The sequence below is a fragment of the Piliocolobus tephrosceles genome, chromosome 1 (assembly GCF_002776525.5).
Source record: "Piliocolobus tephrosceles isolate RC106 chromosome 1, ASM277652v3, whole genome shotgun sequence".
In the NCBI taxonomy this organism is placed as follows: Eukaryota; Metazoa; Chordata; class Mammalia; order Primates; family Cercopithecidae; genus Piliocolobus; species Piliocolobus tephrosceles.
The window spans coordinates 194,805,826-194,828,657 of NC_045434.1; the positions used below are offsets into that span (position 1 = coordinate 194,805,826).

At 42.7% G+C, this 22,832-nt stretch overlaps 1 protein-coding gene across 2 annotated transcripts in view; it reads right to left on the reverse strand.

The window, feature by feature from the left end:
- Positions 1 to 22,832, reverse strand: part of STX12 (syntaxin 12) — a 52,750-nt gene that overhangs the window by 28,482 nt on the left and 1,436 nt on the right. For both annotated transcript variants that reach the window (XM_023219489.3, XM_023219490.1), the window contains exons 2-3: positions 6,753 to 6,822; positions 2,422 to 2,521 (exon numbers count right to left, since the gene is read on the reverse strand). In XM_023219489.3, coding sequence (XP_023075257.1) covers positions 2,422 to 2,521; positions 6,753 to 6,822 — 170 coding nt within the window. The remainder of the gene's footprint in view (positions 1 to 2,421; positions 2,522 to 6,752; positions 6,823 to 22,832) is intronic.

Below are 22,832 nucleotides of genomic sequence, written 5' to 3' on the forward strand. Positions count from 1 at the left end.
CCAGCACTTTGGGAGGCCGAGACGGGTGGATCACGAGGTCAGGAGATTGAGACCATCCTGGCGAACATGGTGAAACCCTGTCTCTACTAAAAAATACCAAAAAAAATAGCTGGGTGAGGTGGCGGGCACCTGTAGTCCCAGCTACTCCAGAGGCTGAGGCAGGAGAATCACATGAACCCGGGAGGCGGAGCTTGCAGTGAGCCACTGCACTCCAGCCTGGGCGACAGAGCAAGACTCCGTCTCAAAAAAAAAAAAAAAAAAATACAAAATTAGCCAGGCGTGGTGGTGGGTGCCTGCAATCCCAGTTACTTGGGAAGCTGAGGCAGCAGAATCACCTGAACCTGGGAGGCGGAGGTTGCAGTAAGCCAAGATTGTGCTACTGCACTCCAGCCTGGGTGACAGAGCAAGACTCCGTCTCAAAAGAAAAAAAAGAATTTGACATTGTGATCCATACATACGTAAACATATGTATGTATGAAACAAAAGTTTCATATAACAATATTTACTGGCCGGGCGCGGTGGCTCAAGCCTGTAATCCCAGCACTTTGGGAGGCCGAGACGGGCGGATCACGAGGTCAGGAGATCAAGACCATCCTGGCTAACACGGTGAAATCCCGTCTCTACTAAAAAAAAATACAAAAAACTAGCCAGGCGAGGTGGCGGGCGCCTGTAGTCCCAGCTACTCGGGAAGCTGAGGCAGGAGAATGGCATAAACCTGGGAGGCAGAGCTTGCAGTGAGCTGAGATCCGTCCACTGCACTCTAGCCTGGGCGACAGAGCGAGACTCCGTCTCAAAAAAAAAAAAAAAACAATATTTGCCATTATTACATAGTATAGACTCTGATACTTCTACTCCATTTAAGATTTTTTAAATGCTCATCTTAATACACTAAAATGACTTCATGTTCCACTACCCACAACCCACACTTTGAAAAACAACCCAGGACAGGGAAGTTGAAAGGCTTTGTCTTCAGAGCCATCAGATATAGAACATTATCATTTAAAAAGTTCAGTAATAAAAAGCAATATAAAGGCCAAGCACAGTGGCTCATGTCTGTAATCCCAGTACTTTGGAAGGCCAAGGCAGGAGGATCACTTGAGCCCAGGAGTTTGAGACTAGCCTGGAAAACGTAGCAAGACCCCATCTCTACAAAAAATTTAAAAATTTAGCTAGGTGTGGTGGTGCACACTTGTGGTTCCAGCTACTCAGGAGGCTGAGGTGGGAGGAACCCTTGAGCCCAGGAGTTCAAGGTTGCAGTGAGCTACGATTGCCACTGCACTCAGCCCGGGTGACACAGTAATACCCTATCTCAAAAATAAAATAAAACTAAAAAAGCAATAAAAGTTAAGTGCCACCACAAATGGTATAGAAGCTAAAAGCAAAACAGAATCATAATAGGAAGGTAGATGCAGAAAGTTTTTTTTACTGGAGACCTGAGGTACATCATGAATGACAAGTCAAGCCACGATGAAGAAGGGACACATCTGACTTCAGGAATGTTGCATATTAACGGAACAATGAATCTCAGTAAAAATTGTGTGTTTCTAAAGGATTTAAATGGCCACTGAAGAAAATGACTTGAAAAGAGAACCGTTTTTCCCTGAGCAGTTCCTTAACCTGAGTGAGACCTATGAATAACTCATGACAGAACCTCAAGGTAACTGCAAAACATGAAAGAAAGATGTTTCATTAAAATTTATAGATAATGGATACAAAACAAACTAGGAAGGCTGGGCATGGTGGCTCACGCCTGTAATCCCAACACTTTGGGAGGCTGAGGTGGGAGGACTGCTTGAAACCACAAGTTACCCTGGGAAACAAAGATGCTGTCTGTACAAAAATATTGTTAAAATTAGCTGGGTGTGGTGCCACATTGCCACATGCCTGTAGTCACAGCTACTCAGGAGGCTGAGGGGAGGGGACTGCTTGAGCCCAGAAGTGGGAGGCTGCAGTGAGCTATGACTGCACCACTGCGCTCTAGTCTGAGTGACAGAGGGAGACCCTGTTTCTAAAACAACAACATAAAAATAATAATTAAAAAAAAAAAAAAAGACTAGGAGAAAGGAGCAAACCTACAAACATAAAACTGCTAGCCAAACCCCAAAGAGATGTAAACGTTGAGATTCCTCTTCAGTTAACTCCATTTTATTAATATATTAATAATATGTTATTAATAATAGCAGCAGCCACCACATATTGATTACCTACTAAACGCAGGCACTTTGCCACATATGGTGCACACATTCTTTCTATTGCCCCAACAATCACATATCCCCCACTTTATGGATAAGAAACTAAGGTGCAGAGGACGTCTATCAATCTAGCACCAAAGGCCAACTTATTTTTTTTTTTGTTCTACATACTGCCTTTCTACTAACACAAAGTCCTTTCCTATTAATAAACAAAACAGAAAATACCAACCTGTTCTGAAGTAGATAAGGGAAGGGGCAAGGACCCTAATTCCTTCAGCAATTCATTTGTTTCCTTGGCGAGCTGATTTGTAGAGTGTTGTAACTGTTGCCTAAGAGAGAAAAGATATGTTTCAGGATGTTGTCACTTCTTGAGAGGGTTATACTCAGAACCACTTTGTTCTCAAAGTGTCTCATAATGTAGGGAATCAAGGGCCATTTGAAGAAATGAGTCCCTAGATGCCCAGGTTCACAACAAAATTCCAAAAATATTACCCAGGCAAACCCACTTCAAGGTACCTTCACTGAGCAGAAACAATCTGCTTTAATAATCTGCTGAAGAAAGCACAGATCAGGAATTTTAACTCTTTGGGAAGAGAAGAAAAGCATATCAGCAGTTCTCATAAAAATATAAAAAGAACAATTGCCGCCCACATCTAAATCAAGTAGTTTAAACATACTGAACTCTCTTATTACTGCCATAGTCCACTGACTAGAATCTAGGCACAGACAGTTAGATGAAATGTGTATTAAAAGCATAGCTTCCTACCTACCCTAGGGAACAACCTCCAAAGATCTAATCCCATGGTCTTGCTTTAAAAAGCTGGCTCTTGGCCGGGCACAGTGGCTCAAGCCTGTAATCCCAGCACTTTGGGAGGCTGAGACGGGTAGATCACGAGGTCAGGAGATCGAGACCATCCTGGCTAACATGGTGAAACCTCATCTCTACTAAAAAATACAAAAAACTAGCCGGGCAAGGTGACAGGTGCCTGTAGTCCCAGCTACTCGGGAGGCTGAGGCAGGAGAATGGCGTGAACCCGGGAGGCAGAGCTTGCAGTGAGCTGAGATCCGGCCACTGCACTCCAGTCCGGGCGACAGAGCGAGACTCCGTCTCAAAAAAAAAAAAAAAAAAAAAAGCTGGCTCTTTTCTAGCCTTATCCTTGGCTTCCTACCTGCTCTTTATACCTGACTTTCTGGCTCTTCCCTCCAAAACAAAGAAGCCCTACCTGTTAAAAATACAAAAGGAGTAGGGAGGAAGGGGAATTAAAGAGGAAAGAATATGTAATATATTAAGTGGAACTGAAAGTAGTAGAAATACAAAAAGTACTCCTTTCATTTGTGGTTTCCTCTACTATCCAGCCATTTCTACAAAGGCTTTCTGGGACAACAGTGAAACCACATGCTATGATCTGAATGTTAGTGTCCCTGCAAAATTCATATGTTGAAATCCTAATTCCCAAGATGATAATATTAGGAGATGGGGTCCTTTGGAGGGTGATTAGATCATGAGAGTGGTGCCCCCATGAATAGAATTGGTGTCCTTATGAAAAAGGCCCCAAAGAGCTGCCTTGCCTCTTCCACCAAGTGAGGACACAAGAGGAAGGCACCACCTATGAAAAGGTAGGCCCTCATCCGACTGTATCTGCCAGCACCTTGAAACTGGATTTCCCAGCCTCCAGAACTATGAGAAATAAAGTTGTTGTTTATAAACTACTCAGTTTATGGTGTTTTGTTATAGTAGCCCAAATGGGCTAACACACCACACTACTAATTATTAATGTTTTTTTTGGACTGCAAATGGGCCTCTAGGATTTTTAAAAAAGGAGTAAAAAGCAAGAGGGACTCAATCAGTAGCTTGAATATCCCAGGTAATACTAAAATACCCAGAGATATTTCACATTTCCCTGGAAAAGCTCACAAATAATAGTCATTCTCTCACCTCACATTGTCTAGGGTAGGAAACAAAAAATAATGCTCGATATATATATACACACATATATATGTACATACATAGATACACATATATAGACACATACATATATAGATATATACATAGATATATTTTATATTTATACATTTATATATTATATATTATTTTATATGTATATTTTATATATATATTTATTTATTTTGAGACGGAGTCTTGCTCTGTCGCCAGGCTGGAGGGCAGTGGCACGATCTTGGCTCACTCCAACCTCTGCCTCCTGGGTTCAAGCAATTCTCCTGCCTCAGCCTCCTAAGCAGCTGTGACTACAGGTGCGTACCACCACGCCCAGCTAATTTTTGTATATATATTTTTTGAGACAGAGTGTTGCTCTGTCACCCAGGCTGGAGTGCAGTGATGTGATCTCAGCTCACTGCAACCTCCGCCTCCCAGGTTCAAGCGATTCCCCTGCCTTACTTAGCCTCCTGAGTAGTTGGGACTACAAGCACGTGCCACCATGCCTGGCTAATTTTTTGTATTTTTATTAGAGACGGGGTTTCACCATGTTAGCCAGGATGGTCTCGATCGCCTGACCTCGTGATCCACCCGCCTCGGCCTCCCAAAGTGCTGGGATTACAGGTGTGAGTCACTGCTCCCAGCTTGCTCAGTACATTTTAAAGATGAAGAACAGCACTAAAAGCAGAAATGGTGCAGAAGAGGATGTGATAAAAAGAATCAGGAGTTCCTACTATCAGTCTACTATTCTCTCCCTCAGGCTCCCCTTGGGCCATTCTGATTACATTTTGCTAATAATATATACGCAGTAGTCCCTCAGTATCCATGGGGGACTGGTTCCAGGGCCTCCTCCTGTCAAATCCTTGATATAAAATTGCATAACATTTGCATAGAACCTATGCATACCCTTCCATATACTTTATTTATTTATTTATTTATTTATTTATTTATTTATTTATTTATTTTGAGACGGAGTTTTGCTGTTGTCACCCAGGCTGGGAGTGTAATGGTGCAATATCAGCTCACTGCAACCTCCACCTCCCAGGTTCAAGTGATTCTCCTACCTCAGCCTCCAGAGTAGCTGGGATTACAGGCATGTGCCACCATGCCAAGCTAATTTTTGTATTTTTAGTAGACATGGGGTTTCACCATGTTGGTCAGGCTGGTCTTGAACTCCCGACCTCAGCTGATCTGCCCACCTCGGCCTCCCAGAGTGCTAGGATTACAGGTATGAGCCACCACACCCGGCCTGTATGCTTTATTTTTTATTTTTATTTTTTTGAGACAGAGTTTCACTCTTGTTGCCCAGGCTGGAGTGCAATGGTGCAATCCTGGCTCACTGCAACCTCCGCCTCCTGGGTTCAAGCTATTTTCCTGCCTCAGCCTCCTCAGTAGCTGGGATTACAGGTGCCTGCCACCACGAGCAGCTGATTTTTGTATTATTAGTAGAAATGGGGTTTCATCATGTTGGCCAGGCTGGTCTTGAACTCCTGACCTCAGGTGATCTGCCCGCCTCAGGCTCCCAAAGTGCTGGGATTACAGGCGTGAGCCACTGCACCCGGCACCCCCTTCCATATACTTTAAATCATCTCTAGATTACACTACCTAATACTGAGAGGTGAAGCCAGCTGGACTTCTGGATTGGGTGGGAACTCTGAGAAATTGTCTGTCTTACAAGAGGACTGTAAAATGCATCAATCAGCACTCTGCAGCTAGGACTGTAAAATGCCCCAATCAGCTCTCTGTGGCTAGCTAGAGGTTTGTAAAATGGACCAATCCGTGCTCTGCAAAATGGACCAATCAGCACTCTGTACAAAGGACCAATCAGCACTCTGTAAAATGGATCAATCAGCAGGACATGGGTGGGAACAAATAAGGGAATAAAAGCTGGCCACACCAGCCAGCAGCAGCAACCTGCTCAGGTCCCCTTCCACCTTGTGGAAGCTGTGTTTTGCTTTTTACAATAAATCTTGCTGCTGCTCAATCTTTGGGTTTGCACTACCTTTAAGAGCTGTAACAGTCACTGCGAAGGTCTGCAGCTTCATTGTTGAAGTCAGCAAGACCAAGCACCCACCAGAAGGAACCAACTCTGGACACAATACAATGTAAATACTAGGTAAATAATTGTTATACTATATTGTTTCAGTAATGACAAGGAAAAAAGTCTGTACATCTTCCATAGAGACCTTTTTTCTGAATATTTTCTATCTGTGGTTGGTTGAACCCACAGGTGCAGAACCTACGGATATGGAAGGCTGACTGTAGTTGGAAATCCAGTTAGACTAGATCATACAGAGTCCTACGCCAACGAGGAAGCTCATTTAGGCAGAGTTGTGAGTAGAATATAGTTTAATAGCGGTACAAATTCCCTTTTCTACTTCCTTAAATTGTTCTGCTAAACTGCCCAAGAGGAGAAAGAACCAGAGTTCAAGGACTTTGAAAGGCAGTGAAATCACAATCCATTAATATACTTTGTTGCCCCTCTTTTAGATCCAACTATTATCTCATGACCCACCGCCTCTCATTCTGACTTCCCAGACGTGAAACCTAAGCTGCCGTGCAGCAAGGACACTGTGTCCTCAAATGGCCCTCACAAAACCCAACCTTGTCAGGAAGTTACTCACAGATTTTCCTGTAGCTTGCTTGAGTCCTGCTTAGTTCCTAGCTGGCTCATCAAATTCTTTATCTGAGCAGCTGGGGAGATAGGAAGAAAAAGATTTATTTAAAAGAAAAATACATTCATCATGAGTACCCTACTTCTAAGATCCCTGGTCTCTTCACATTCAGAATAAGTATTAATACATGCAACTAACAGAGACCACGCTATGATCAAAACCTTGACACATACATTCCTCCAAAAACTAATTATAAGGTTCACCTTTCTCCTATAGAGTAACTATGTCACTAAGTAGAAGGTGGTGGTTTTGTTTATCATCCCCCCAAAATTTGCTAGTTTTCCTAGATCTCCTATTGCAATGGTTAAAAATTTCAACACCTTTAGCAGGGCCTCTAGGCCAGATATCAATTTGCAACAATAAAAAAAAAAATCAAATCAAATACAATAATTTTTCTATAGCAAATATTTTTGGAAAGACAATGTATACTTATTACTAATAATGGGTTGCCACCAATTGAGCACCTCTAAGTGCCAGGCACTATACACTAAGAGCTTTGTATACATTCTGTTTTTAATTTTCACAACAGCAATCTCAAGTAGATATACTTTCTTTTTTTTTTTCTGAGACAGAGTCTCGCTCTGTCACCCAGGCTGGAGTGCAGTGGCACGATCTCGGCTCACTGCAAGCTCCACCTCCGGGGTTCATGCTATTCTCCTGCCTCAGCCTCCTGAGTAGATGGGACTACAGGCGCCCACCACCACGCCTGGCTAATTTTTTTTTTTTTTATTTTTAGTAGAGACAGGGTTTCACTATGTTAGCCAGGATGGTCTCGATCTCCTGACCTTGTGATCCAACCGCCTCAGCCTCCCAAAGTCCTGGGATTATAGGCGTGAGCCACCCTTAATAGATACACTTTCATTTTGCAGGTAAGGAAGTGTATTTAGAGAGGCTGAGTACCTTATACAAGCATATACAATTAATAAGTAGCAGAGCAAAAATTCAATGCCCAGTACATCAGATTCCAATGGTTATGTTCTTTCAACTGTGCTGTCTATACCATCATACAGTCAAATATATGGTTTTGTTCAGCCTTCTCTACCTTTTCCTAGATATTTGCTAAGACTAGGAATGGTAATGTTTGAATCCTAGATGTTTAACTCCTATCCTAGACCAAGAAAGCAGAGGTCCAGAGGAACTGATCATCTATCAATAAGGAGGAATACTCTAATACCAGCCTGCCTGGGACTCTGAACACTCCTGTCCCTTACTGATTTCTGTAACAATACAGCCCTTCATTTCTTTTATGCCTTACTTTCTATTTTCTTTTTCTGGTTGCTGGTGAGGATGGGGGAGATTTATTCATTCACAGAGGTTGGAAGTTCGTTACATGATTTCTCGTTTGCTTCCTTGCTTTCCAAGAGCATTCACTGTCTTCTATTACAAGTAGCTGGAGTACAGAACATATGAATAGAGTACTCATTGCCCAGAAGTAACACACTTACCATCAAGTTTCAATAGAACTTCAAGAAATAACATAACATAATGGCTCTTCCAGCCATTCAGCCTTCTTTGTGAGAGCCCTTTCTATCCTCTCTGGATTAATGCCAGTTTCACTTGTGAAACACCAGCCTGCTAAATGACTAGTTCAGTGGAAGAAAATGAGGAAACCGATGTATATTGTATAATTTGTGAATATTATAGAAACAGTATACATATAATGCTCCCATGTCCAACAAGAAAGAATCCTCACTTACTAGAATTTTGAAATTTAAAAATTAATTGTTCCAAATTCACTTTTTGGTAATGGTACTCTTTAAAATAACAATATTTGGGGGACACAGTCATAATCGTGTCCCCAATTTGGTCACCAAGATTAGTAAAAAAGTAAGCTAAAATTTATTAAGTATCAGTTACCTTACAATACTAATGACATGCTAATAGTCCTAAATCTGGTAAGAAGCAACGATTAGGCAAAAATCTTCTAACTGATTGCTGGATGCTTCTATTCCTAAACAGAAATGGAACAACTCAGTCCTTAGTAGTAAATACAAGCTATTTCTCCCTAGCCAAAATTACTGCATTGTTGGAGATACAAAGCAAACATTTCCAGAGTCAAGTATATATAGGGTGGTAGCACTTCAGATTATGATTTCATCTTGAGACCATGTTTTCCTAACAAAAATGTGATTCCAGTTTTATAACAGAAATATAGGATTCACTTAATTCAAAATTTGCCTTTTGACAAGACTTATCTAAAATATATCTATTCTACTAAGTGAGGATTACCTATAGCTCAGTGGTTCCATGGTTCTAATTATAAGCACTATAATTACTGCATTCTGCTAAGATAGCATTATGTGTGACAACCACTTTTCTTCATCGCTAACATGTGGTATGTCCTTCTTATCTAAGTCAAATGGGAATCAGGATACCACTAAAGCTATTAACTGGACAGCCATAAAAATAATGTATGAAAGAGGGCATGGATTTTCATTTATTGAGCATCTACTATGATGTACTAGACACTGGGTTTGACAAGCATTAACTTATTTGACTCCAAAAATCCTTTAAGTAAGCATTATTATTCCATTGTTGCATATGAGCACAATGAGGCTCGTGAGAGTTAACAGAACTCATTCAATGTCAGTCAGTCATTCATTCAGAGTAGAGGACCTACTCTACACTATTCCATGTCCTAGAAGACACCTGCCTTCGAGAGTCTTCTAAGGAAAAGAGGTAATAAACATATCAGGTAGTGATAAGTTATATAAAGAGAATAAATTCAGGTAAGGGCTGAAGTGACAGCGGTGGGCATACTAGTTATACAGAGTGGTCAGAGTATAACTAGAAATAAATTCAGGTAAGGGCTGAAGTGACAGTGCTGAGTAGAGGATACTAGTTATATACAGTGGTCAGAGAGACCTCTCTGATAAGGTGACACTGAGCAGAGATCCAAAGTGAAAGATCAAGCCACACAGCTATCTTGGGGAGAAGCATTCTAGGAGAAGAGAGTAATCAGTACAAAGTCCCCAAAGCAAGGGTGCTTGATATGATGGAGGCCAGGGTGGCTAGAGCAGAGTAAGCAAGAGACAGTAAAGAGGTGGCCAAGAAGGTAGTAGGGACCCAGATTGTATAGGGCCTTGCAAACAATTATGAGGACTTTGAATTTTAATGAAATGGGAAATCACTGGTAAGTTTTGAGCAGAGTGTCATTACAAGCAGAATTCAAACTCAGGGCTAACTCCAGTGGAATGTGCCACATTACATTCTCTCAAAAGGCTGACTCTTACAGGAAAAAGAATGTAGTCACACAGGGCAGTCCTAGATTTCCCAGTGTTCCACTTAGCCCCACCCTACTTATCTGATACCTCCCTAACTTAATAGCTCTCTGCTCCAGATAGGCTGATGTCCTTCCTCTAACCTGCTCCCTTCTCCAGCTCCCTGGCACCTATGGGAATACTCCTCTGTACTCACTAGAGTCCAGCAGAGTGCCAGGCACCCAGGTGATACATAATTAATTATTGATTAATTGAGTTAGCCTCCCTTTTACATTCTGGCAAGCTCTTTGAGGCAGAAGACATGAATGAAGAATATAAGCTAGGAATAATGAGGCCTGAAATCTAAGCCAGACTTGACGACTAACTACATGCATGGCACTAAGCAAGTCATTTCTTTTGACTGGGTCTCTTTTTCACCAATTATAGATGATATTCAGATTTCACTGACATTTACTGAATACTTAAACTATTTGTGTAAGGTTTTTATTTTCTCTCATTAAATCCTTACAACTATGTGAGAACTAAATGATCTCTAAGTACTCCCACCACTGCTCAATTCCAAAATTCAGTAACAGTGAAATAGCTCCAGTCGCAGAATTATGCTGTGTAACCAATGAGTACTTTTGCAACCCAGAAGTTTGGCTTAGAAAGGTTCCACCTGTGACTTTCTTAACTTCATAAATGCAAGGTACAAACAGGACTGGACTGACTATATGCCTCTAGAAGGCAGGGACCGCATTCTACTCATTTTTGTGTATGTATAACTCCTCCCAACACACACACACCCATCCAGAAAATAGTTGAATATATGATGACACACAAAGGTAGACCTGACAAAAAAGTCAAGGAAATAGGTCTCGTCTTACTGACTGTCTTTAAAAAGTAGAGCATTCCTTGGAAACTTTAGAAGTATGCTAAAGTTATTAATCATCTATCAAAATTTATTAAATAAGCTACAGAGCTATGGGAATTTTATAGAATATGAAAAAAATCAATTAATAATCAGCTGTTCTCTGCATATTCTCAGTGGAGAACTCTTCCTCATCTAGACTTTTCTGATTTCCTTTGTTGGGATGACCTGAATTTGGGGGGTAGAGATAGGGAGGGGTTGAGGAAGTGGGGGTGTTGGGGACATTATAGGGTCATTTGCTAGCTAAGCACCAGAACGAATCTAAGCCTTAACACTTTCTAAATTCCTAAATATTAAGATATTTTCTTTAAATTTTTGAGCAAGACTCAGGTATCAGACACCCTAAAACTCAAATCATAAGGACAACAGTGTCATAGTTTACTGGAACCCGGAGAAGCAGAACTTTTTGTATATTGCCCTCTATTATCACCAACATCAGGGATTTGTTCAAAACTAGTAACTCGGTGACTCATGTATTGTGCATCTAAGAGATGTATCCTTCAGTAAACCTAAAGCACACAAAGGAATAATATGTTTACACATACATTTATTTGCCCTTGAGCATACTTAAAATATCAAAAGAAAAGTGAGGCCAGGCAAAGTGGCTCACACCTACAATCCCAACACTTTGGGAGGCCAAGGTGGGCAGATCACTTGAGGCCAGGGGTTCAAGACCAGCCTGGGCAACATAGTGAGAACTGCCTCTACAAAAAATTTAAAAATTAGCCAAGCATGGTGGCGCATGCCTGTAGTCCTGGTTACTCAAGAGGCTGAGAGAGGAGGATCACTCCAGCCCAGGAGTTTGAGGCTGCAGTGAGCTATGATCATGCCTCTGCACTCCAGCCTAAGCGACAGAGCAAGCCTCTGTCTCAAAAAATAGACAAATGAATAAAAATTTAAAAAGTAAAGTGACACTTTTTTCTTTTGGGACAGAGTTTCGCTCTTGTTGCCCAGGCTGGAGTGCAATGGTGCGATCTCGGCTCACCACAACCTCTGCCTCCCAGGTTCAAGCGATTCTCCTGCCTCACCTTCCCGAATAGCTGGGATTAGAGGTATGTGCCACTACGCCTGGCTAACTTTTTGTATTTTTAGTAGAGATGGGGTTTCTCCATGTTGGTCAGCCTGGTCTCAAACTCCTGACCTCAGGTGATCCACCTGCCTCAGCCTCCCAAAGTGCTGGGATTATAGGCGTGGGCCACTGTGCTTGGCCAAGTGATGCTTTTTGGAAAAATTTTTACCAGGATGAGTTGAATCTTCTGGCTAACTTGGTTAATGAGAAAACTCCTTTTCCAAGCATCTTAGTAAATGAAGGTTTTATGTTAGATCGATGTGCTATAACTTTTTGGAGGAAAATAATTGGTTTTTTCCTATGAAATGTTACATAATCCTAGAAACCAGATGACTAGGCCAAAGGTAAAGACAAGTCCTTCAGTTCTGTGTAAGCAATTTTGTTCTTTTAAAACTAGGACTCTGCTGGGCATGGTGGCTCATGCCTGTAATCCCAGCACTTTGGGAGGCCAAGGTGGGCAGATCACCTGAGGTCAGGGGTTTTGAGACCAGGCTGGCCAACGTGGCAAAACCCCGTCTTTACTAAAAATACAAAAATTAGCCAGGCATGGTGGCACATGCCTGTAGTCTCAGCTACTCAGGAGGCTGAGGCAGGAGAATTGCTTGAACCCGGGAGCGGAGGTTGCACTAAGCTGCGATCGTGCCACTGCACTCCAGCCTTGGTAACAGAGCATGACTCCGTCTCAAAAACAAAACAAAATAAAACAAAAAAACAACTAGGACTCAATGTCTCCTATCACTGACCTCTCATTTTAAAAAAGCATATCTTGGCTAAAACTTTTAAAAGAGTATGAAGCAAATCAATTTGTTATACATTACAGCTAACATCCACACTAGTAACTACTCTAAACTGAAAACTCCTTATGTGCTTTTAGCTGATATTGGGAGAATCTGAATCTCCAAATGAACCTTCATCCAAAGCAAAGTCAAAGCAAAGTCAAATTATATTGAAAGTAACTATCATCAGAGGTAGGAAAAAGATTTCTCTTCATTTAACAGGATCTAATGCTCTAATTCAGTATTTAAAAAAAAACAAACAAATTCAACAACAAAAAAACATTATTTACACCAAATGAGAAAATGATAGCCGATGTGGTGATTATAAAATGAAGTCATCTCGGTGTTTTACTCTGAAAATTATGTTTACATTCTGTCTTTTTTTTTTTTTTTTTTTTGAGATGGGGTCTCGCTCTGTCCCCCAGGCTGGGGTGCAGTGGCCAGATCTCCGCTCACTGCAAGCCCCGCCTCCCAGGTTTACACCATTCTCCTGCCTCAGCCTCCCGAGTAGCTGGGACTACAGGCGCCCGCCACCTCGCCCGGCTAGTTTTTTGTATTTTTTAGTAGGGACGGGGTTTCACCGTATTAGCCAGGATGGTCTCAATCTCCTGACCTCGTGATCCGCCTGTCTCGGCCTCCCAAAGTGCTGGGATTACAGGCTTGAGCCACCGCACCCAGCCTACATTCTGTTTTTATATCACTACAATGAAAATTACCTTTTTAAAAAAATGTTTTATTTTTTTGAGACAGAGTTTTGCTGTTGTTGCCCAGGCTGGAGTGCAATGGTGCAGTCTCAGCTCACTGCAGCCTCCGCCTCCCGGGTTCAAGTGATTCTCCTGTCTCAGCCTCCCAAGTAGCTGGGATTACAGGTGCCCGCCACTATGCCCTGCTAATTTTTGTATTTTTAGTGGAGACAGGGTTTCACCATGTTGGTCAGGCTGGTCTCAATCTCCTGACCTCAGATGATCCGCCTGCCTTGGCCTCCCAAAGTGCTGGAATTACAGGTGTGAGTCACCGTGTGCTTCAACCTGACTTTAAAAAATAGCCACTGTACTATAACAGTAAAGTTCTAGACTAAAGTGAAAATGGATACTAAATATCAAAGGTATAATTCCTCTTTAACCATACCAGTTTCAGAATATTCAACGGTTAACAGCATAGCTCTGAATTAAGACTGCCTATATGGCCAGGCATGGTGGTTCATGCCTGTAATTCCAGCACTTTGGGAGGCCAAGGTGGGAGGATCACTTGAACCCAGGAGTTTGACACCAGCCTGGGCAACAAAGTGAGCCAGTCTCTGCAAAAAATTTAAAAATTACTTGGATGTGGTGGTGCGTGCCTGTAGTCCTAGCTACTTGGAAGGTGGAGGTGGGGGGATCCCTTGAGTTCAAGGTTGCAGTGACCTATGGTGGCACCACTGTACTATTGGCACATCCTGGGTGAGAGAGCAAGACCCTGTCTCAAAAAAAAAAAACAAAAAACAAACAAACAAAAGAAAACACTGCTTATGCCTATGCTTGTCCTGGTCCTGCTACTTCCTGGCCGAGTGATCTTGAGTAAAAGGCTCCATTCCTCTATACCTTAGTTTCCTTGCCTAAAAAATGAAAATAATAAGAGAATCTTCATATGGTTGTTGTGAGGATGAAATGAGATGATACGAAGCTAAATTTAGAACGACGTCCGGCACATAAAAGCACTCAATTAAAGATAGCTATTATTATCAAACGCAAGACCAAGAAAAATGTACTTAGCAGTGATAAAATCAATTAAGTACATATTGAATGCCAACTATATATCCAATGTTGTTCCAGGCACTGTGGCTAAAGATAAATGTATAATGCACAGTCTCCACAAAACTAACAGTGATCTCTCTGCTTGGAGTGACAATATCAAAAAGCTTGAATTAAAGAATATATAACATAAGTGCTAAACTGTGAGGGAAAATTGCTTGTAATATAAATTCAAAGGAAAAACACCAAAATGAGAGCTAACATTTCTTTTTTTTTTTTTTTTTTTTTTTTTTTGAGGCAGAGTCTCGATCTGTCGCCCAGGCTGGAGTGCAGTGGCCCGATCTCTGCTCACTGCAAGCTCCGCCTCCCGGGTTCACGCCATTCTCCTGCCTCAGCCTCCCGAGTATCTGGGACTACAGGCGCCACCACCATGCCCGGCTAATTTTTTTGTATTTTTAGTAGAGACGGGGTTTTACCGTATTAGCCAGGATGGATTTGATTTCCTGACCTTGTGATCCACCTGTCTCAGCCTCCCAAAGTGCTGAGATTACAGGCATGAGCCACTGTGCCCGGATGAGCTAACATTTCTTAAGCACTTACTATGTAGCAGGTACTGTACATGAATTATCTCATTTAATCATCACAACCCTATGAAATAGGTATTATTAACTCCATTTTAACAATGAGGAAACAGAGAAATAGGTAAAGCAATGTGTTTACACAGCTAGTAAGAAGCAGATCTAGGATTCAAATCCTGGCAATATGACTCCTGAGTCTGCCTACCTAACTATTAAACTATAGTGGGGCAAGGAATTCAACAAGTATTAATAATGTCGCCATTGGGGCTGGGCATGGTGGCTCACACCTGTAACCCCAGCACTTTGGGAGGCTGCAGTGGGCAAATCGCCTGAGGTCAGGAGTTCGAGACCAGCTTGGTCAACATGGTGAAACCATGTCTCTACTAAAAATACAAAAATTAGCTGGGTGTGGTGGCACAAGCCTGTAATCCCAGCTACTCAGGAGGCTGAGGCATGAGAATTGCTTAACCCAGGGAGGCGGAGGTTGCAGTGAGCTGAGATTGCACCACTGCACTCCAGCCTAGGCGACAGAGCGAGACTCCATCTCAAAATAATAAAAATAATAAAGTCACCATTTACTGAATGCCTACTATGTGCCAGGTAGTATACTAGACACTTTCAAACATCCCCCAGTTTTTTTTTCTGAGACAGGGTCTCACTCTGTCACCCAGGCTGGAGTGCAGTGGCGCAATCTCAGCTCACTGCAACCTCCGCAGTGACATGACCTCGGCTCACTGCTACCTCTGCTTCCCAGGCTCGAGCGATCTGCCCACCTCACCCTCCCAAGTAGCTGTGACTACAGGTGTGCACCACCAGACCCAGCTAATTTTTTATTTTTGGTAGAGCCAGGGGGGGTTCGCCAAGTTGCCCAGGCTGGTCTCAAACTTCTGAGCTCAAGAGATCCACTCACCTCAGCCTCCCAAAGTGCAGGGATTACAGGTGTGAGCCACTATGCCCAGCCTCAAACATCCCTTTTTAATAATTTCACTCATTTTATAAATGGGGTTACACACACGGAAAGGGAAAATAACCTGCTCGAGGTTAATACATGGAAGAGGAGGGATTCAGTTACAGATGTGCTGACCCTGCAGAGTCCATGATCTTTCTGACTTCACTTTATCTTTCAAAAGCAAAGGAAGGCTGGGTGCCTGTAATCCCAGCACTCTGGGAGGCCAAGGCGGGCAGATCACCTGAGGTCAGGAGTTCAAGACCAGCCTGGCCAACATGGTGAAACCCTGTCTCTACTAAAAATACCAAAATTAGTCAGGCATGGTATGGTGCACGCCTATAATCCCAGCTACTGGGGAGGCTGAGGCAGGAGAATCGCTTGAATCTAGGAGGCGGAAGTTGCAGTGAGCCGAGATCGCCCCACTGCACTCCAGCCTGGGAAACAGAGCAAGACTCCGTCTCAAAAAAAAATGCAAAGAAAAACTTAGTTGCTATGAGCAGGACTTATGCACAACTGAGAGGATTTGTATAATTTAGATAGCCAATGAGGTAGGGAGAGAAAAGATACTAAAAAAAGGAGGAACCAAAGGCCAGGCGCAGTGGCTCACACCTGTAATCCCAGCACTTTGGGTGGCTGAGGTGGGCGGATCATCTGAGGTTGGGAGTTCGAGACCAGCCGGACCAACATGGAGAAACCCGGTCTCTACTAAAAATATAAAATTAGCCAGGCATCGTGGCGCATTCCTGTAATCCCAGCTACTAGGGAGGCTGAGGTAGGAGAATCGCTTGAACCTGGGAGGCGGAGGTTGTGGTGAGCCAAGATCGTACCACTGCACTTCAGCCTGGGCTGTTAACAACAGCTAAACTCCGTCTCAAAAAAAAAAAAAAAAAAAAAAAAAGGAGGAACCAAATGAGCAAAATATAAACCAAAAGATAGAGTTGAGGAACGTAAAGAAAATAGCCTTCCTAGCAAAGAGTAAGGAAGAGTAGAAAATATGGCTAATTTGGGTTAAGATCGCGGGGAGTGAAAGCAAGGTGGAATATTAAGATCTGATTCAGGGCCAGGCGCGGTGGCTCACGCCTGTAATCCCAGCACTTTGGGAGGCCGAGACGGGCGGATCACAAGGTCAGGAGATCTAGACCATCCTGGCTAGCACGGTGAAACCCCGTCTCTACTAAAAAAAAAAAAAAAAAATACAAAAAAAATTAGCCAGGGGTGGTAGTCCCAGCTAGTCGGGAGGCTGAGGCAGGAGAATGGCGTGAACCCAGGAGGCAGAGCTTGCAGTGAGCCAAAATCGCGCCACTGTACTCCAGCCTGGGTGACAGAGCAAGACTCTGTCTCAAAAAAAAAAAAAAAAAAAAAAGATCTGATTCAGGCCGAGCGTGGTGGTTCATACTTGTTATCCCAGTACTTTGGGAGGCCGGGACGGGCAGATCACCTGAGGTCAGGAGTTCAAGACCAGCCTGGCCAACATGGTGAAACCCTGTCTCTACTAAAAATACCAAAATTAGCTGGGCGTGGTGGCAGGCGCCTGTAATCCCAGTTACTCAGGAGGCTGAAGCAGGAGAAATGCTTGAACCCAGGAGGTGGAGGTTACAGTGAGCCAAGATCACACCGTGGCACTCCAGCCTGGGTGACAAAGTGAGACTCTGGCTCAAAAAAAAAAAAAAACCACAAAACAAAACATCTGATTCAGTAGACAACAGAGAGCCACTTCAGGCTCTTGAAGTGAGCAGTATAATAAAAACAGGACTTTAGACATAGTGCTGATAGCATTATCAGTATAAACTAGAATGGGGCGAGACCATAATCAGAGACACTATGAATATGCTGCTGAAATACAGATGTTGAGCTGATGAAGACTTAAGAGGACGGCAAAGAAACATAAAAAGCAAGAGGCAAACATGAAAATAACTTTGAAAGTAGAACCCCAAGGATTTCATAATAATCCATTTAAAAGTTAAACTCTTCTTGCTTTGGGAGACTGAGGTAGGAGGATGGCTTGAGGTCAGGAATTCAAGACCAGCCTGGGCAACACAGCAAGACCCCCGTCTCTAAAAAACTTTTACAACTTGTCAGGCGCAGTGCCACATGCCTGTAGTCCTAGCTACTTGGGAGACTCAAGCAGGAGGATCGCTAAAGCCCAAGAGTTTGAGGTTACAGTGGGCTACGACTGCACCACTGCATTCCAGCCTGGGTGACAGAGTGAGACCTCCACTCTTCTTATTCTGTTAGTAAACAAGATCACATCAATAGCAACATAAAGAACAGAAATGCTGCTGGGTTTTTTTGGTTGTTGTTTTTTTGTTTTTTTCTGAGATGGAATCTTACTCTGTCGCCCAGGCTGCAGTGCAGTAGAGCAATCTTGGTCTTGGCTCACTGCAACCTCTGCCTCCCCAGTTCAAGCAATTCTCCTGCCTAGGCCTCCCAGGTAGCTGGGACTACAGGCGCCCACCATCACACCCGGCTAACCTTTAGATTTTTAGCAGAGGCGGGGTTTTGCCATGTTGGCCAGGCCGGTCTCGAATGCCTGATCTCAGGTGATCCGACTGCCTTGGCCTCCCAAAGTGCTGGGATTACAGGCTTGAGACACCGCGCCCGGCCAGAAATGCTGTTCTTCAATCCCTTCAGAGTTAACTTTGAGGTTAATAGGTTTTTAGCTATATCTGCCTCAGCAATACTTGCCCAAACACGTCGTTCCACAGTAAGTCAAATATTTTTCCTCTGTACCCAACGCATACTGATAACCACCACTTGTACCGGGCAGTCACCCTTAGCTGTACCTGTAACAATTCACGCAGTAAGGTGCCTTATCTCAGGCTGGATGTGCTCAGCAATTCCAACCCCACGTCTGTGGCTCAACAGTTTAGAAAAAAGAATAACTGTTCTCTCAAACTTTTAATGGGTACAAGTCCTTGCAGGACTGTATGGGTATGTGGGTATGTGTATGTCTGTGAGCTCACATTCTAAGGGTATATTTGGGTGTGCTGGTCTCTTGGCAAGGTTTGGGGATAGGTACTAGCTTGATAACTGAGTAGATGCAATATCATCCCATCAATTTCAGACTTCCCATTTCTCCCCAAACAATTCCTAGGGAAGAATTCCTTTTTTTGTTTTGAGACAGGAGTCTCGCTCTGTCATCCAGACCTGAGTGCAGTGGCACGATCTCGGCTCACTACAACCTCCGCCTCCTGGCTTCAAGCAATTCTCCACCTTCAGCCTCCCGAGTAGCTGGGATTACAGGCATGCATCACCACGCCTGGCTAATTTTTTTGTATTTTTAATAGAAACAGGGTTTCACAATGTTGGCCAGGCTGGTCTCAAACTCCTGACCTTGTGATCCGCCCGCCTCAGTCTCCCAAAGTGCTGGGATTACAGGCGTGAGCCACCATGCCCGGCCTGGAAAAATTTCAACTCACACTGCCTAGGGTCATACGATATGGTATGTACCACACAGTACAAGGGGAAAGAGGCAGGAAGAGTTCCAAAATGGTAGAAATGCCTCATTCATTCAAATCAATTTGATACAATTTATTATGCATCAAGATCCTATATAATATGATCCCTGGTTACCTCTCTGGCCTCTTTCCCTATTCTGCCTCCTTTTTCTAACTGTGTTCCAGCCACACTAGCCTCCTTGCTCTTCTTTGAACATATTAAAGTCTTTGCTCTTGCCCTATACCTAGAACGCCCTTCCCAACTACTCACACAGCTCTCTCGCTCACTTCATTCACATGTCTACTCACTCAAATGTTACCTCCTCAGAGAGGTCTTCCTTGATCAACTAAAATAGTATACCCACCCTCCCTCTTCCCTGACTGTCTACTTACCCTGCTTTTTCTTCATAGCATTTATTATCAGTTGACATTATTTATATGCGTGTGTACATATGTGTGTATACATACCCCTCCACACACAAATACACCAAATACACATACATATGCAATAAGGGGAGGGATTTTACCTCTTGTTCATTGCTTTACCCCAGCACATAGCAGGAGTTCCAGGAATATTTGTTGCATAGTGGATCAATGAATCCTTCATATGTTTGGGACTGAGATAAGTACTGGAAATATAAAGATGAATAAGTCATGCCCCTTGACTCAAAGGAGCTAACAAACTGAGGGAGGAGATGAACACACCACAAGAAGAGAAAGCACCATGGCTTCAAGTATTTCCCCCACAGAGTGTCCTCTAGAGAGTGAAAAAACAAGTTATTTGCATACTTATAAACCTGAAGTGTTAACTGCTATAGCACTGTTATTGATTTATTTATTTATTTATGTAGAGACAAAGTATTACTCTGTCACCCAGGCTGGAGTACAGTGGTATAATCACAGCTCACTGCAGCCTCCAAATCCTGGGCTCAAGAGAGTCTCCAGCCTCAGCCTCCTAAGTAGCTAGGACTACAGGCACATGCTACCACATCTGGCTAATTTTTAAATTTGTTTTGTAGAGATGGGGTCTCGCTATATTGTCCAGGCTAATCTCAAACTCCTGGCCTCAAGTAATCCTCCCTCCTCAGTCTCCTAAAGTGCTGGGATTACAGGTGTGAGCCACTGAGCACAGCCCAGAACTGTAATATTAATAAAAAGTTATAAAAAGACAAATTGCTGGTCATAAGAGACAGACCTAGTTTCAAATTCAGATATTGTCATTTGTTAGCAGGGCAATTATTTAATCTTTATAGTTTGTTTCCTAATACATAACATGGAAATGATCCTGGTGCTTCAGAGTTGTTATAAAATAAGATAATGCATATAAAGCACTTTTCATACTGCCTGGAACACAGTATGTACTCAAACGTTAGCTATTAATATTACTAACAGTTGACTTAAATGATCCCCTTGGGCCCAATGCCCAATCAATAGCTAAATCTTACCAATTCTATCACCAAGGAAACCTCTCCTATCATTTCCTTTCTTTTCATGTTCACAGCCCTAACTGGTATCTCTGATTTCAGTCTCTCTCCCTTTGAATTCAACTCACACTTTCCTAAAGAACTAAATCCAAGCCCCTTAGCTTAGCATTTAACGTCCTTCATGTTTGGGCCCCAATTTACCTTTCAATCCTTTTTTTCCCACTACTTTCTGGAATCCACCACTCTAGCCAAATTAAATTACTCTTCTAGATATACCCTATGCTTCCCCACTATGATGCCTGTTCATTTTATTCCCTCCTGGAATGCTCTTCTCTTTACCTTCAAAGGTCCAAATCTTTCCATCCTCTTTCCAGACATAACTCAAATGCCATAATGCCTTCTCAATTAAAAACAATCTCTCTCTCCCCAGAATACCTTCATGTTATTTATATGTCTTTTATAGCACCAATCCCTTTTAACTTTATATTTTGCTTATGTACTCTGCAGGTTCTCTGTTGAAAGATCCATGTCAGTTCTTACACTTACTACATACTCAAATAAATGTATGTTGAAGGCTAGGCATGGTGGCTCATACGTGTAATCCTGGCCTATTGGGAGGCCAAGGTGGGTGAATCACTTGAGAACAGGAGTTCAAGACCAGCCTGGACAACATGGTGAAACTCTATCTCTACAAAAAATATAAAAATTAGCCAGGCATGGGCCAGGCGCAGTGGCTCAGGCCTGTATTCCCAGCACTTTGGGAGGCCAAGGCAGGCGAATCACAAGGTCAGGAGATCGAGACCATCCTGGCTAATACGGTGAAACCCCGTCTCCACTAAAAATACAAAAAATTAGCCGGGCGTAGTGGTGGGCGCCTGTAGTCCCACCTACTCAGGAGGCTGAGGCAGGAGAATGGTGTGAACCCAGGAGGCGGGGCTTGCAGTAAGCCGAGATCGTGCCACTGCACTCCAGCCTGGGCAACACAGCAAGACTCCATCTCAAAAAAAAAATTAGCCGGGCACGGTGGTGCACACCTGTAGTCCCAGCTACTTGTAGGGCTGAGGCAGGAGGACTGCTTGAGCCAGGGAGGTTGAGGCTGCAGTGAGCTGAGATCATGCCACTGCACTCCAGCCTGGGTGATAGAGTAAGACCCTGTCTCAAAATAAAAATTTAAATGTAAATTTAAAAATGTATGTCAGATCTACCTTTGGGAGTATTCTGGTTATATATATATATTATATATATATCAGCATGTATATGATATTCATTCAACATGTATCCACCTATCCATCTTCATGTGTATATTATATTATATATATTATAATATATATTATATATAATATTGAATACATGTTGAATGAATATTTTGCAAATAGATATTAAAATTAGATTTAGCCTCAACAAGAAAATTTCAGCCTTGAACTAGAATTTTTTGATCTAACCTGTATTACAGCTCCTTCACAAAAGGAAACTGGAACGTACTATACTTTCTAACCAGTGGTCATATTTTTTTTTTTATTCTGGATTTTAAGAGGTCACATACCCTTCCTTTCACTTCCAGAGTCTCAACTGCTTTTGATCAGAAACTTCTCAAATTCTACAATATATATTTAGATTTAAAAGCAAAGTGAGCCTGGGCAACACAGTGAGACCCCATTCCTACAAAAAATTTAAAAATTAGCCTGGCAGGGTAGATGCATCCTTGTAGTCCTCGCTACTCAGCAAGCTGATCAGGAATTCAAGGTTATAGCAAGCTAGGATCGTTCCACTTCACTCAGATCACTGCACTCTGCCTGGGTGACTCTGTCTCTTAAAAAAAAACAAATTTAAAAAATTATTTAATTTTTTAAAATTAAAAAAATTAGGCTAGGCACAGTGGCTCACGCCTATAATCCCAGCACTTTGGAAGGCTGAGGTGGGAGAAGTGCTTGTGCC